At 38.9% G+C, this 14,978-nt stretch overlaps 1 protein-coding gene across 1 annotated transcript in view; it reads left to right on the top strand.

Moving 5' to 3' along the window:
• The window catches only part of SPTB (spectrin beta, erythrocytic), a 167,013-nt gene that overhangs the window by 92,020 nt on the left and 60,015 nt on the right, over positions 1-14,978 (top strand). The window contains 3 exon segments of the mRNA XM_021004711.2: positions 11,487-12,243; positions 12,616-12,818; positions 13,579-13,669. Of these exon segments, the coding sequence (XP_020860370.2) occupies positions 11,487-12,243; positions 12,616-12,818; positions 13,579-13,669 (1,051 nt within the window).

The raw sequence follows: 14,978 nt of genomic DNA, 5'->3' as shown, positions 1-14,978 counted from the left end.
CTTGAGGCTTAAGGAATGCTGAGAAAACTCTCTGCTATTAAGGAGCCTGTCCATCTCTGCTTGCTTTATTCCAAGCCTTTTAGAGCAGCATCAGAAGGTTGGGTACACCCATTCCATTTAGGGTAACCCATACTATTATTGAAAACTCTAGTTGTTAAAAAGTTTTTACTAAGTAAATTACTAAGTAATTCAGCTTAAATCTACCTCCCTGTGACTTCTTCCTGTTGGTTTTGGTTCTACCTTTTGGAACTGTACAGATTCAATCTAATTTGCCTTCCACTTGACTGCCCTACAAACATTTGTAGGTAGTGCTCATCGTTCCCCTGGATTTTATACTGACTCTCAATTCCTTCATGCTGTGTTTTATCGACTTGAGACTCTCTCAAGTGAAGCTGGTGAATTCTGGGACAGTGTGTGTTGGAGTCTCCCATATTCATAACAGTGATTGCAATGCAGATAAACTACACACACAGGCAAAGGAGCAGAATACCTTTGATTGAGCCATGTTATTGAAATGAGACTATAGAGGACCTAGGGTGGAGTTTTAGGGTTGGTTTTGATGCAGATTTAAATGGAGACTTTGAGACAAAAGATTTAGAGGGACAGATTGTAAAGGACCTGTATGTAGATGTAGATGTAGCTCATTAATGAAGGGAGGAGAAGCTTAGTCAACTCATTTATTGTCACATTTATTGATTTAATAGAACTCATGGTATATAACTTATTTAGGGCAGGTAGGGATGTTTAGAAGTCACTTAATCCAAGATCCTAATTTTACAAATAAGAAAATTGAGGTTGAGAACATAAAAGTGATTTGCCCAAGGTCACATAGGGAATTAAGGATCAGAAGTAGGATTTGGAACTAATCCTTCTGACTCAGTGTTCTTTATAGTACATCAGAATCTCTCATCCAAACCTAAAACAGTTCTTCCTCCTAGTACCTCCATTAGTGGGGGTTTGAAGTATAATAGGAACAAAAACACCTTAAAAGTAGAGTCTTTGTTTTTTAGCAGCCTTACATATCCTTGGACAAGTAACTTTACCTCTCTAGTTCTCATTTTCTTAATCTTTAAAATGAGTGAATTCAACTAACTGGTCCATAAATTCCCTTCTGTCTCTAAGTGCTTTGATCCTATTTTCTGCCTAGCTTTGTTATAGAATCTGTCCAATAAATGCTTTTTTTAATGAGTGGATGGTCACTTTTCTGTGAACATAATCTAGTGTGTCAACATCCTTCTTAAAATGTGGAAACTTGAACTGAAATAATCCTCCAGACCTGGTCCAATCAGTGAAAAGAGTAAGATTATTACCTCCCCCAATCTATATAATATATATGTTAATATTGACCTTACCCTTTTTTATTTTATTTATTTATTTTTTATATTTTTGCCTTACCCTTTTTATCTGTCATGTCACACTGTTGTTTCATACTGAGTTTGTACTTGCATGAGATTCTCAGGTCTTTTCATGTAAATTGCTATTAAGTCTGGTATCCCCTTGCCATCTCCCTAAGCAGTTAATTTTTAAAATCTGAGTACAGGGTTTTAGATTTATCCCTATCCTCACATTTGGGAGGCAGGCCAGGCTCTTTTTGAAAGTTGATTCTGGAACTTGCTTCCCCTAGGAGAGGAAGAGAGAAGAGACATTATATCAAAAAGGGAAAAGCCTCACACTCATCCTTCTTGGCAAACTTGAGCTTCTGGTTATCATAGTAGTATAGAGGCAATAGCCAAAGTGGCAGTGAGTACTCCTACCATTCTTCTGGCTCCTTACTTAAATTGAATGCTCTTCTTCTAGCCCTTTGTGTTGGTATATACCTTCCTCTCTTGATAACTTCTCGGTCTCTTCCAGGGTGAGGAAAAAATGGTGCCATCCCTTTATGTCCCATCCCCTCTTTCATCCATAGATGATGGCAAGCTTAAAGATTTCCTTCTGGCCAGTGTGTTCACTTTATCTGCTGGTGCATTTCTCTGTGTCAGAGAAGAGAAAAATGGTGCCCTCCTTTCATGACACATCTCTTCTTTCATCCATAGTTTTTGGCAAGCCTAAAGATTCCATTCTGGCCCATGTATTCACTTTATCTCCTGGTGCATTTCTCTGTGTCAGAGAAGAGAAAAATGGTGCCCTCCTTTCATGATACATGTCCTCTTTCATCCAGAGATAATGACAAGCCAAAAGATTCCATTCTGGCCAGTGAATTCACTTCCCTGTGTCAGAGAGGTATTCAGGGTTTAAGTACTCATACTCTGTATATTGATATTAGGTAGTATTCATGAACTTCTTCCCAAGATTTTGTCCTTGGAGAGAATGACTGTCCTGAGTATTTCTTTCACTCATGTTCTTTCTGTGTTGTAGTTAGTTCTGTGCAACTGTACATAGTTTTATGGTTTTCATCTAGTCATTTTTCTCCCTTTTACTCAAGTTGTTGATTCTTCTGCCAGACTTAATTTTTATAAGCTACCCTTCACCTAGGAACCCTTCATGTATCATTAGCCATGACCTGAAATATCAAATCCTATTCTTTATTATCTACATAGAATTATTTACTTCTTAAAGTCAAAATCCTCTATTGGAAAGAAAGATAGAAATACCATCTGTGCCCATGTTCAGGTCTTTCAGATACCATGCCCAGGACTTCAGTCACTAATGATTTGTTTGTTTTTCCTGGCCATGTCATTAATTTTCTGTAGAATGCAGTCAGTCGCTCAATATGCAATAGAGGGAAGGCACTAGACTTGAGAGGGATTGGGAAGGTTTCCTGTAGAAGATAAAATGGCTGGGACATGAAGGAAATGAGTAGGTAGACATGAGAAAGGAGAGCATTCCAGGCATGGGGGACAGCCAGGGAAAATGCCCGGAGGTGAGAGATGGAGTGGCTTGTTTGAGGAACAGCTAAGAGGCTAGTATCACTGGATCAAAGGGGATTAGGTAGAGTGGGGTGTGATGTATAAGAAGACTGGAAAGATAGGTAGGAGTTAAATTATGAAGTTCTTTGGACACCAAACAAGGATTTTGTATTTAGTCCTAGAGAGCCACAGCATTTGTTGAGAGAGAGAGAGAGAGTATGTGTGTGTGTGAATGGGCAGGGTGACATGGTTGGACTTATGTTCTAGGAAATTCACATTTCACTTTAGTGGCTAAATGGAGAACGGACTGGAGTGTGGAGAGACTTGTCGCAGGCAGACCAAACGATAGACTATTCCACTAGTCCAGACATGGGGAGATGAGGGCCTGCATTAGGGTGGTGGCAGTATTAGAAGAGAGAAGGGGACGTGTTAGAGAGATGTTGCATAGATGAAATCAGCAGACCTCGGCAACAAATTGGAATTGGGAGAAAAAAGAGAGTGAGGAGTCGAGGATGACACCTAGGTTGTGAGTCTGAGGGACTGGGAGGACAGTGGTACCTTTGACAGTAAAAGAGAACTTTGGAAACTGGGAGAGCTTGAGGAGAAAGACGAGTTCACTTTTGGACATATGGAGCTTAATATGTCTACTGGATAGCCTTTGACATGTCTGGTAGTTGGAAATGTGAGACTATAGGTCAACAGAGAGGTTAAGGCTGTAAAAACAGATTTGAGAATCATCAGTGTAGATATGATAACTGAATCCATGAGAGATAACGAACTCACCAAGTGAAATAGTATAGAGGGAGGAGGAGATGGTCAAGGACAGAGCACTGTAGGCGTCCCATAGTTAGTGGGCATTGCCTGAATGAAGATCCAGTGAAGGAGAGAAGTAGCAGTCAGAAAGTAGGAAGAGAACCAGGAGAGAGTGATGTTCCAAAAACTTGGAGAGAAGAAAGTATTGAGAAGAAGAAAATGATCAATAGTGTCAAAGGCTGTAGAGAAGTCAAGAAAGATTACATTTTCTGTATAATAGAAACTAACAAGGGCCCCTGCAAAGTTAAGAGTAAAATCTGGATCACTTAACCCAAAGGCCATGACTTCTAAGAAGAATACTTCTCTCCCCTTCTCCCCAACTCTCATGGCTTCAGAGGTGCTGCTTTCATCAGTCTTCCCCTTTAGCACTGTGAAAAAGAGCTGCATGTATGCATGATATTTAGGTTGAATTCCTCTTTTGATTACTTCTGTTGCCTCCCAGCAAGCATGCACTATGGTTCCGAATTTTTATTGTTTGGAAAAAAAATATATTTTGCTTATAGTCCTTCATTTATATTATTCAAGGCCTCTTAAAAAGTATTGTCTTTGAATCAAAGAATTTTAGAATTGGAAGCAACCTCAAGATCATTTAATCTAAACCCCTTATTTTACATGTGAGGAAATTGGGGCCCACAAAAGTTAAGAGACTTGCCCGAGGTCACCTGGTAATTTGATGGCAGAGCTGGGACTCGAGCCCAGATATCCTGACTCCTGGTCCAGCTGGGACCAGGGAAGCCATCTGTTCTTAAAGAATAATAATGTTAAACATTAAGAAACAACAGAACTTTCACTTCCTGGCTGTGCCTTTAAAGTGAAATAAATATTTCATTTTATTTTTAGATAGTTTTTTTATTATGTATTTCATTGCCACAAAAAAACCAATATAACCATGCAATAAAAGTTCTTTACAATGCCAAATATCTTATATGAACTAACTCTACAGACTTATTCAGAACCAGAATACTACCATGAGACAAAGGGACGTTCAACAAGAGCATGACATACTTTGTTCTTTGAGGAGTCACTTTATAGGATGCAAGGTCTCTGCCTTTTGGAAGGTTGGTGCCTTGAACATATCTCTGCAAGATTTCATTTTCTTTCCCAAGTCCTAAGTGACTGTCCAGCAATTGGGCACTTTCCTGCTAGTAGGAAGGTGCTTCTATAGGCCTTGTGTACTTAGTCTGGACTGGGCTGGAGATGAGGGAGGAACCTAAAACCATCACAAGATTCAAGAAACTTTCTGTGGCTCTCTATATAGCCCTTTTTATCTCCTGAAACGCTCTGAACCCCAGAGCCTGGGTGAAAAACAATGTTCATCAAGTTGATTTTTTCATCTAGTGGTTTAGGTGTCCTGGAATTGGCAAGGAAGGCCAGATTTTAAAAAAGCAGTGGTGCTGGTTCTAGCCGAGGCAGTAAATAAATGCTGAAACATCTTTTCCCCTCTAGCGGATGAGCAATACTGACAGCCTTATAATTACAGCTTTCCTCAGTGCCTCTTAGAAGCTCCATGCCTTTTATCTTGTGAATCTTTTCTACACCCTTTCCAAGGGGGACATCAGTCTCTTTGTTTTCAGATGGGGAAAAATTGAGTCATAACTCGAGAGAATGTTCTGCCCAAAGTCATGAAACAAAATTAGGAATAGAATCTAGAAATCTACTTCACCAACTACAGCTGTCCCTCCACATCGTGCCATCCTTCTAAGTGGTGTCAAACTCAGATAGAAGCTGGAGTCCACTAATCTGTACATGAAGGTCCCTGTGGGCCACATGTTGATGTAGAAAACCACATATTAACATTATTTTGTTCTATTATGTTTTATTTATTTTATTAAATATTTCCCAATTACTTTTAAATCTGCTTTGAGATGCTTGAGGAATGTTGGCCAAATTGGGCCATAGATCTTTTGGTCCTTTTTTCACTTCTCTCACTTGTACATGTCAAAGTAAGCCCAGTTTCGCATCTTACCCAATTCCATGGTGTTTCAGTGATTGGTTGGCTGAGACAGTTTTTCCACAAGCCATTATTGTTTGGGCAGTCAGTGGCCAGATTACTGTCCAGTGTCAGCTCTACTTTGCTCTAAGAATTAGGGAAAGCTCTAAGGATTCTTATCATAGAACATGATTTTCCCAAACCTCAATTGTTATTATTCATATTCCCCATGGTGACTGTCATGCATGGCATAAACACAGCTCAGTGACCAGCTATACCATAGAACCAGGAAGATGAAATGTACATAACAAGCTAATTAAAGGATAATGGCCCTGGCTGAAGGAGAGTAATGGGAATTAATAAACAGCTTTAGCAATTAGCTAAGTGCCAAAAGCAGTGGTATAGCTCCAGGCCCAGGCATATTGTGCCTGTTATACAACCTGATTACAGACAACACCAGAATTGTTATGTGAGCAAAAATCTTGCAACAGACCCATGGCAACTTTTAGCTCTATTAGGTTTCAGGAAGAGACCTGTAGATATCCCAAAGGATGTTGGTGACCCAGGGGGTGAAATTTGTCCTTTTAAGACATTCTGTCTGCTGTGGTCTTGGCAAGAGGCCAGGGGACATCATACCCTAAAAGGTTCTCAGGCACTTCACATAGCTATGTGTCAATCTATTCCACTATCCCTCCACTCACCATCCTTGTATCTTTGCAAGCCAAACCATCTCTCCCTGGCCACTGCTACCATATACATACATACACACACATGTACACACATGCATATATACACACTTATGTATATATATGTTGGGGGGGTCCTCCTATTAGAACATAATAAGCTCCTTGAGGGCAGGGGCTATCTTCATTTTCTTATTTGTACCCTAGAGTTTAGTACAGTACTTGGTAGTTACAAATGCTTTTTTGTTCATTCATTGTCCTTAGTTAGTGGTTGTATATTGAGAAGCACTATGATATAATGAATTTAGGCTTGGAGTCAGGAAGACTTGGGTTCAAGTCTTGATTCTGACACAGGCAAGCTTGTGTGACCCTGGTCAAGTCATTTAGCCTTTTAGTGCCCAAGCCAACTCACTAAGTTAGAGAAGTTAGCAATCTTCATCATTAAAGGGAATTTCCACACTTGTATTTCCCTATACTTATGAAATCATGGACATGGACAAAGATATAACTCTCCAAAACCTAATATTAATTTCCTAATATATTCCCCAGAGCATACACATTACTATGTGTATGGTCATTATTTCCTTAAAAATACCTGAAACAATGAGTTTCTGAGGTGGAAAATGTTGGGTGGGACACAGAGGAAAAGTGTGGCCAAATTTACCAGTAAAGAGAAAGCCAATTACAGAATGAATGAAGGAATAAAATTAAACTGTTTGGTGCTTGCAAGAGCTACAGCTTAGACAATCAGATTCAAAGTAAAGACTGGGGAAAAAATCTGTTATGCTCAAGCTGTATCCAGAAAAAAAAAGTTATAATCATAATCACATGTAAGACAACAGTAAACCTAAATACTTAAAATAGAGACAAGTAGAGAAACAACCTTAGGACTAAAAACACCACTTATAATGAAACAATGTCTATATTAAGTGTGCATACATTTTATTAAATTCTTTGAGGAAAAGCTTACTGAAATGAAAAAAGAAAGAGCTAGTTAGACGCTAATGTTAAGTGACTTTAACATTACAAAACCAACAGAAAAATACGTGAAAATAAAATTAGATTTGAATTGTGTTGGGTACACTGGATGTGAAAGATCAGTGGAGGCTTCTGAATAAGAATGTTAGAGAATACACATATTTCTCAGGCTTCCATGGGATCTAATCCATCACATGCTAGGGTACAAAGAGCACATAAATTCAGAAAGCAAGAAATCTTAAACACATACTTTACAGACTGTAGCACACTTAAAATGGTACTCAGTTAAGGGAATATGACCGAAAGACACAGATGTAAAAGGAGACTAAGACACAGTATGTCAAATAATGAGTGGACCAAAGACCTAATAATAGAAACGATGAGAACTTAAGTAATTCTTAAGGGAAAGTGTGTGTGTGTGTGTGTGTGTGTGTGTGTGTGTGTGTGTGTCCCTGCACATTATATTAACAATAGAGAAAAAGAAACAATGATTTGACCGTGAAGTAAAAAAAAAAACACTAGAAAAACAAAAAAATTTAATCCAGAAATGAACACAAAATAAAGATTTTAAAGATTTAAAGGCAAATTTAACAGAATTAGAAACTTTATTAACTCATTAAATAAAATAAAGAGCTGTTTTTTCAAAGACTAAGAAAATTGATAAACTATTAGCTATTTTGATTTTTAAAAGAGACAGCAAGACCAAATTAACAAATTGAAAAGGGGATTTCACAACAAATGGAGAGGAAATAAGAAAACTATCAAACTGCCATACCAGCAAATAGCAACAGAACTGAAAGCCTAAGTGGAATGGATGAATAACTACCAAAACCTAATATGCCCAAATTAACAAAACAAAGGCTAAGTAACCTAATCTTGATTTCATAAAGTTAAGTTGAGTAATTCATAAATGAATTCTTATGGACATGTAAATTTTTGTCAAATATTCAAGAATAAAATAATCTCCCTACTACATTAACTGTCTCAGGATTTGTTTTCTTTACTTTTTGAAAAAAATTAAAGTCCTGTTTGTCAAATGAGGGGAATGATAAAGCAGAGAAGGAGAACCATATGTCAAAATCACTCATGAATATCATTGTAAAAAATATTACAATAATGACTAATTATAGCATTGTATACCCCAAATATTCATTATGACCAAGTTGTATTTATATCAGAAATAAAAGGATGGTCCAACATTAGGAAAACAATTAGCAAAATAAGTCATATTAATAATTGAAAAACAAAAATTACATCATTGTATCATCAGATGCAAAACAAGCCTGTAGCATAACATTCATTTATGTTTTAAAAAAAAACACTAAAAAGCATAGGAACAAAGTAGAACCATTCCTAATATCAAAAACATTTATCTAAAACTAAGAGCTAGCATTATTTTTAATGGAGAAACATTGGAAACTTTCCCAGTATAATCAGGAATGAAGCAAAGATGTTGACTATCACAACTGATATTAGCAATAGAAATTCTGGCTATCGCAGTAAGTTAAAGAAAATAAATTAAGGGAATAAGCATTATAAAATTAAAGGACATGTTAATCTTTTTGTGAATTATCTGATGGTTTACTTAGAAAATTCTGGAGAATAAGAATTGAGATAATTGCTTTTACAAGAAGTAGGCTTCAACACAAATCCACAAAATCATCCAAATTTCTAATAAATCAAGAAGAAGAGATAGAGAAATTCCACTTAAAGTAACCCTGCATCAAATATCTGGCATTGACCTACCTACACACAAGTTTAATATAAATAAGACTGCAAAACAATTTTTTTTGTTTCTTGTTTTTTATTTAATTGTGTCCAACTCTTTTACAAAACAATTTTCACCAAAATAAAGGAAGACCCAAATGAACAAAGCATTATCCAGTGTATATAGCTGAATCGTTGGGCCATGACAATATGAGGAGAATGTTAGTGTTTGTTGTAACTCAATTTTTTCAATCATGTCTGACTCTTCATGACCCCCATTTGAGGTTTTCTTGGGAAAGACAATGGAGTGATTTGCCATTTCCTTCTCCAGCTTATTTTACAGATGAGGAAACGGAGGCAAGCAAGGTTAAGTGATGTGCCCAGGGTCATGTAGCTGTTAAGGGTCTGAGGCCAGATATGAACTCGGGAAGATGCGTCTTCCTGACTCCAAACCTGGCACTCTATCCACTATGCCACCCAGCTGCTCAATTTATACAGTTTACTGGCCCCCATTTTTTTATTCTATATAGAGTATTCTATAGACTCATCTTCCCAAGTTCAAATCTGGCCTTAGACACTAGCTGTGTGACCCTAGGCAAGTCACTTAACCTTGTTTGTCTCAGTTTCCTCATCTATAAAATGAGCTGGAGAAAGAAATGACAAACCACTCTAGGATCTCTGCCAAGAAAATCCCAAATGGGGTCATGAAGAGTCATATACGACTGAAAAGAATGAATGGTTTGATACCACTGACCTAGGATAGCCCTCTCATTACATAGATGAGAAACTATTGTGATTATATAAAAAAGGCTTTTCCCTAGATAATGTTAAAGTGCTATAGGTGTTGTCCCCATTTCAGCTGAGGAAACTGAGGCTTGTAGAAGTTGTGACTTGTACGTAGTAATGCAGCAGTAACACACCAGAGGTCCTAGTCTTCTTTACTCTGTTCTCTGTACAACACTGCCTCCCTGTGGTGACAACAGGAAAGCACCATGACGCAGTAGACATTTCAATCCTCATCACTTATCACCTCTATGGCCTTGGGCAAATCTTACCTTGTCTTAACCTAAGCTTCTTCATAGGTAAAATGGGAAGATGGGACGAGAATACCTCCAAGTTCCCTTCAGTTCTAAATATGTGATCAGAAAATAACTTAAACTTGTGATTGTGTGGATTTGCAATTGATGTGGATACCTGGTCCGGCGGTACAGATCATTCCTCATCCATCCTTTCTCATCTTGCACATCCTTTGCCCTTGTCTTCTCCTAAATCCTCAGTATTTTTCCAGAGCCTGTGTCTCCACTGGAGCATGTGCCCTGTTTATCTGTCATCCATCATTTGCTTTTGCTATGGAATCAACCTAATTATGGGATCAACCTAACTCCTTCTCTGGGCACACATGTAGTCTTTATTGATACCCTCCTTTCTACTTTTTGTGCACAGTTATTCACTGGTAAAGGGGTATTGCCTATTCCCACTCACCATGCATTTCATGGTCCTTTGAATTTTGTACTTTTGAAGTAGTTTTCAGAGAGAGAGAGATGTTTTAGTAAAATGGTGGAAATGGAAGCCACAGGATAAAGACCATATTTTATCCATCTTTGTACCCAACCCAGCAGCACCTAAGACAGTGCTTTACTCATATTAAACACTTAATGAATATTGAATTAATGAATCTCCAGCATACTATAGTATATACATATATTAATATTATGTACTGATAACTCATATTTAGTATGTAAAAATTACAAAGTATTAAGCAACAATGCAAGTATTATTGTTCCTATTTTATAGGGATTTGCCTACAAATAGCTCGTAATGGCAAACCTGAGCTCCTAGTTCAGTTTTTTCTGACTCTAAGTCAAGTGATCTTTCTGTTACAACACACTTTCACTCCCATATATAACAATATAATAATAATGAAGAACATTCAACTTGTTTCATTAGGCACTTTTTTTTCAAAACATTTTTTGCTTATTATGTGCAAGACATTGCATTAGGTGCTTAGGATGCAAAAACAAACCAAAAAGGACCTCTGATTTCAAGGAGCTTATATTTTAAGGTCCTATCTCCCACGAAGATCGTGGGCATATTTTAGGGAGATATCCAATCCATTCGTTGGAAGTTTGAACATCCTTAGCACTTAGAAGAATCTTATTGGGAAGCTCAGAAAATCTCTTAGCTTACCATCATACCTACTGAACCTTCTCAAGTCCATCCATATGTAATATAGCAGTATAACACATGCATGTCAGTTGTCTGGAGTACTTTGGCTCTACATTCTCTACTTGAACTAAATTTCTTATTTCTTTCTTCTCCCAAACCTATTTCCTTACAGATCCAGTCTGGTTTCTTTTAAGTTTTAGGCCCATATTTGTTCCTAGTTACTTAAATATTTACCCTAGAAAATGTTGGCAAATATTCTTTCTGTTCCCTGTTGGATTCCTTTCCACTACTAGAGTGATGGAGCTGGGAAGAAAACACTACCTACAGCCAACCATATATTTTGTTTTTTTCTCTTCCCACCAGATGGGAAGCATTCCAGATCATGGTGTCTAAGTGTCGGAAGGCAGTGGACTCTGCACTCAGTGTACACAACTATTGTGTGGACTGTGAGGAGACAGGCAAGTGGATTCTGGACAAGACAGAAGTGGTAGAGTCAACAAAGGATCTTGGCCGGGACCTAGCAGGAGTGATTGCTATCCAGCGGAAACTGTATGGACTGGAGCGGGATGTGGCTGCTATCCAATCCCGGATGGGTGCTCTTGAGCGGGAGTCCCAGCGGCTGATCCAGGAGCATCCTGAATTACAGGAGAACATTGGGAATCGTCAGGCTTACATTGAGGAGTTGTGGCAGAAGTTGCAGCAAGCCCTGAAGGGTCAGGAAGCATCCCTAGGTGAGGCCAGTCAACTGCAGAAGTTCTTGCAAGACCTTGATGACTTCCAGGCATGGCTGTTCATGGCACAAAAGGCTGTGGCTTCAGAAGATGCACCTGACTCCCTGCCCGAGGCTGAGCAGCTCCTCCAACAGCATGCAGCCATCAAAGATGAGATTGATGGACACAAAGATGACTACCAGAATGTCAAGGTTTCCGGGGAGAAGGTGATCCAGGGCCAGACTGACCCAGAGTACCAGCTCCTGGGCCAGAGGCTTGAAGGTGTGGACACAGGCTGGGACGCCCTCTGCAAAATGTGGGAGAACCGGGGCCAGTTCCTTACCCAGTGCCTGGGTTTCCAGGAGTTCCAAAAGGATGCCAAACAGGCAGAAGCAATCCTGAGTAATCAGGTATAGAGAAGGAGGTGGCAGAGGGGTAGCGGGGCAAAAGAAGACGTCTTCTGGCAGCAAGGGGAGAGACTGAGGATGTCTTTATTAGTTATTGGGATTGAGTTTTTTCCCTTTGAATCCTCCCTTTTCCTGACTACACTTAGGATTTCTATCCCCACATATCAAGCCGACCACTCCTCCTCCCCTTAGTCTGTTAGAATAGGGGAGCCAAGATAGTGACCTAAATTTCTCCCTGAATGGTTAACATCCCATATTATAAGACCCACAAAGGTATTTTGGGAAATCACAAGTGAAGGACTTGAGACCCTTAGAGTTTTCCTGGCTACCACTGTGGTTTGGCTTCATACCCCATCCTGGGATTTACTCCAATAGGAATACACTCTTGCTCACCTGGAGCCTCCAGATTCATTAGAAGCTGCAGAAGCTGGGATCCGTAAGTTTGAGGATTTCTTAGTGTCCATGGAGAATAACCAGGATAAGATCTTGAACACTGTGGCCTCTGGGAACAAACTCGTCAGTGAGGGAAACATCTACTCTGACAAAATTAAGGAAAAAGTACTGCTGATCGAGGACAGGTAATCCAATGCTTGGGGGATGTATATCAGGTAAGAAGTTGGATTAGATAACTTTTAAGGCAGGAGTACTTAATCTGGGGTCTGTAGATTTCGGGAGCTTGCAAACTTTGATAGAAAAAAATTGATCTCTATTTTCGCTAACCTCTACCTGAAATTTCATATTTCTTACAGTAATGAAAAGGAGGTCTAGTAGGGACCCGAAGGAAACCATGACACAAAAAGGGTGAAGAACCCCCACAATAGGGGCAGCTAAGTGGCACAGTGAATAGAGCACTGACCCTGGGTCAGGAGGATTGAGTTCAAATCTGGTCTCAGACACTTACTAGCTGTGTGATTCTGGGCAAATCACTTAACCCTGATTGCCTAAAAAAAAAAAAACCTCCTTCTAAAAGGCTTAATATTCTAATATTTGGTCACATAGTTGTTAATAATAGCGAATAGCTAATATTAATGTAGCACTTACTATGTGCCAGGCACTGTACTATATGCTTCATAATTATTATTTCATTTGATCCTCACAACAACCCTGGAAGGTAAGGGCTATTATTATTCTCATTTTACAGATGAGGAAACTGAGGTAAATAGGTTAAGTGACTTATCCAGAGTCACACAGCTTGTAAGGATCTAAGGCTGAATTTTAACTCAGGTCTTCCTGACTCTAGACCTGGCATTCTATTCCCAGGGCCTTGGCAATAAGTCAAAGGAAGGGGACTGTTATTTCCTATATTTTTATGACTCTCTTGACCAACTTTCCTTCTAGGAACAAGAAGAATAATGAGAAATCCCAGGAAGCAGCACTTCTCCTGAGAGACAACTTGGACCTTCAGAACTTCCTACAAAACTGTCAGGAGGTAGTACTCTAGAAGAAGGGTTTAAAGAATTAACTTTCCAGAATTAAAGGACTCTCCTACCCCCATCTCCCAACCCGTCCCCAAATCCTTTAAAATCCCTTCCAAATAAAAAAAAAATATGGTGTACAAGGGGGGAAAAAAAACAGAAGACATCCCAGAGGCTTGACTCCCTGTCATTTCAGATGGCCTCTAGCTTTTCCTTTTTCTTCTGGTTTTATATTGTCTTCAGGAAAAATAGTCTGATATAAGGTTTAGGACCTCCCCTGGTGATCTGACTTGAAGGGAATTGCCTGCTTTCTTTTTTAGAAAAGGTCATCTGCTCCAGGGTTTATGTGTGACTTCACTTCACACCTGAACTTTATACTCATTATCCCTTGCCTTTACCCCCTCAATGACTAGTTTATTAGACTTTGGAAAGGGATGCTTTGGAATGATGCAGGCTTAATCCCAGCATTAGCACACCAAGTCAAGTCAACCGGCATTTATTAAGCATCTACTATGTGCCAGGAATTAGTCTAAGTACTAGGGATACAAATAAAGGCCAAAACAATCCCTGCCTTCAAGGAGCTCACAAGCTAATGAGAGAAAAAACATGCAAACAACTTTTTAGAAACAAGATGTTTTCAGAATAAATTGAAGATAATCTCAGAGTAAAGGCGTGAGTAGTAAGCCGGAAGGGGGAAGGCTTCTTACAGATGGTAGGATATTAGATGAGACTATATGAGAGTTCACATGTTAGAAATCTTTAATACCCATCACCATACTTCTTAAGCTGTTTATGGTTATAAGTCTATTCTTGACCTCATTCCTTGTCAAACATTTGCTCTCTGTTCATTAGCAATATCTTAGCTAGAATTTAAAGATCCAAGAAGGCAATTTAATAAGCATTTATCAAGTGGCTGATTTTTTTAGAGTATCATGTGGGGACAGCCATAGGTACTAAATAAGAATCCTTCTGCCCTCAAGGAGTTTCCAGTTTGGTGGGGTGATACATTATATAAACAAAGAGCTCACAATAGAAAATAAGTATTTCTTATCAATAGAAGATAATAGAATTGTCAACAGTATTATACTGGGTTCAAGGCCAGAAAGTTGGGCAATTAGAAGGATGTTGGGGACAAGTAAATGGAAGCCCAGTGTTAACACTAGAAGAACTCCAACACCAACTAGGGAAGGGGTTTTCCTATTCAAGCCAGGTAGGGGTCTCACACATTCTCCTCTTAGCCCATTGCACTACCCTGGCTCCTGTGGAAGCACTTCTTTCACAAGCCTGACGGGTGGTAGGTTTGTTCTGAGTCCTTGAGAAGCA

The sequence above is a fragment of the Phascolarctos cinereus genome, unplaced genomic scaffold (genome assembly GCF_003287225.1).
Source record: "Phascolarctos cinereus isolate Bilbo 61053 unplaced genomic scaffold, phaCin_HiC Scaffold_3;HRSCAF=262, whole genome shotgun sequence".
Classification (NCBI taxonomy): domain Eukaryota; kingdom Metazoa; phylum Chordata; class Mammalia; order Diprotodontia; family Phascolarctidae; genus Phascolarctos; species Phascolarctos cinereus.
This window is presented reverse-complemented; position numbering and strand designations above follow the sequence as displayed.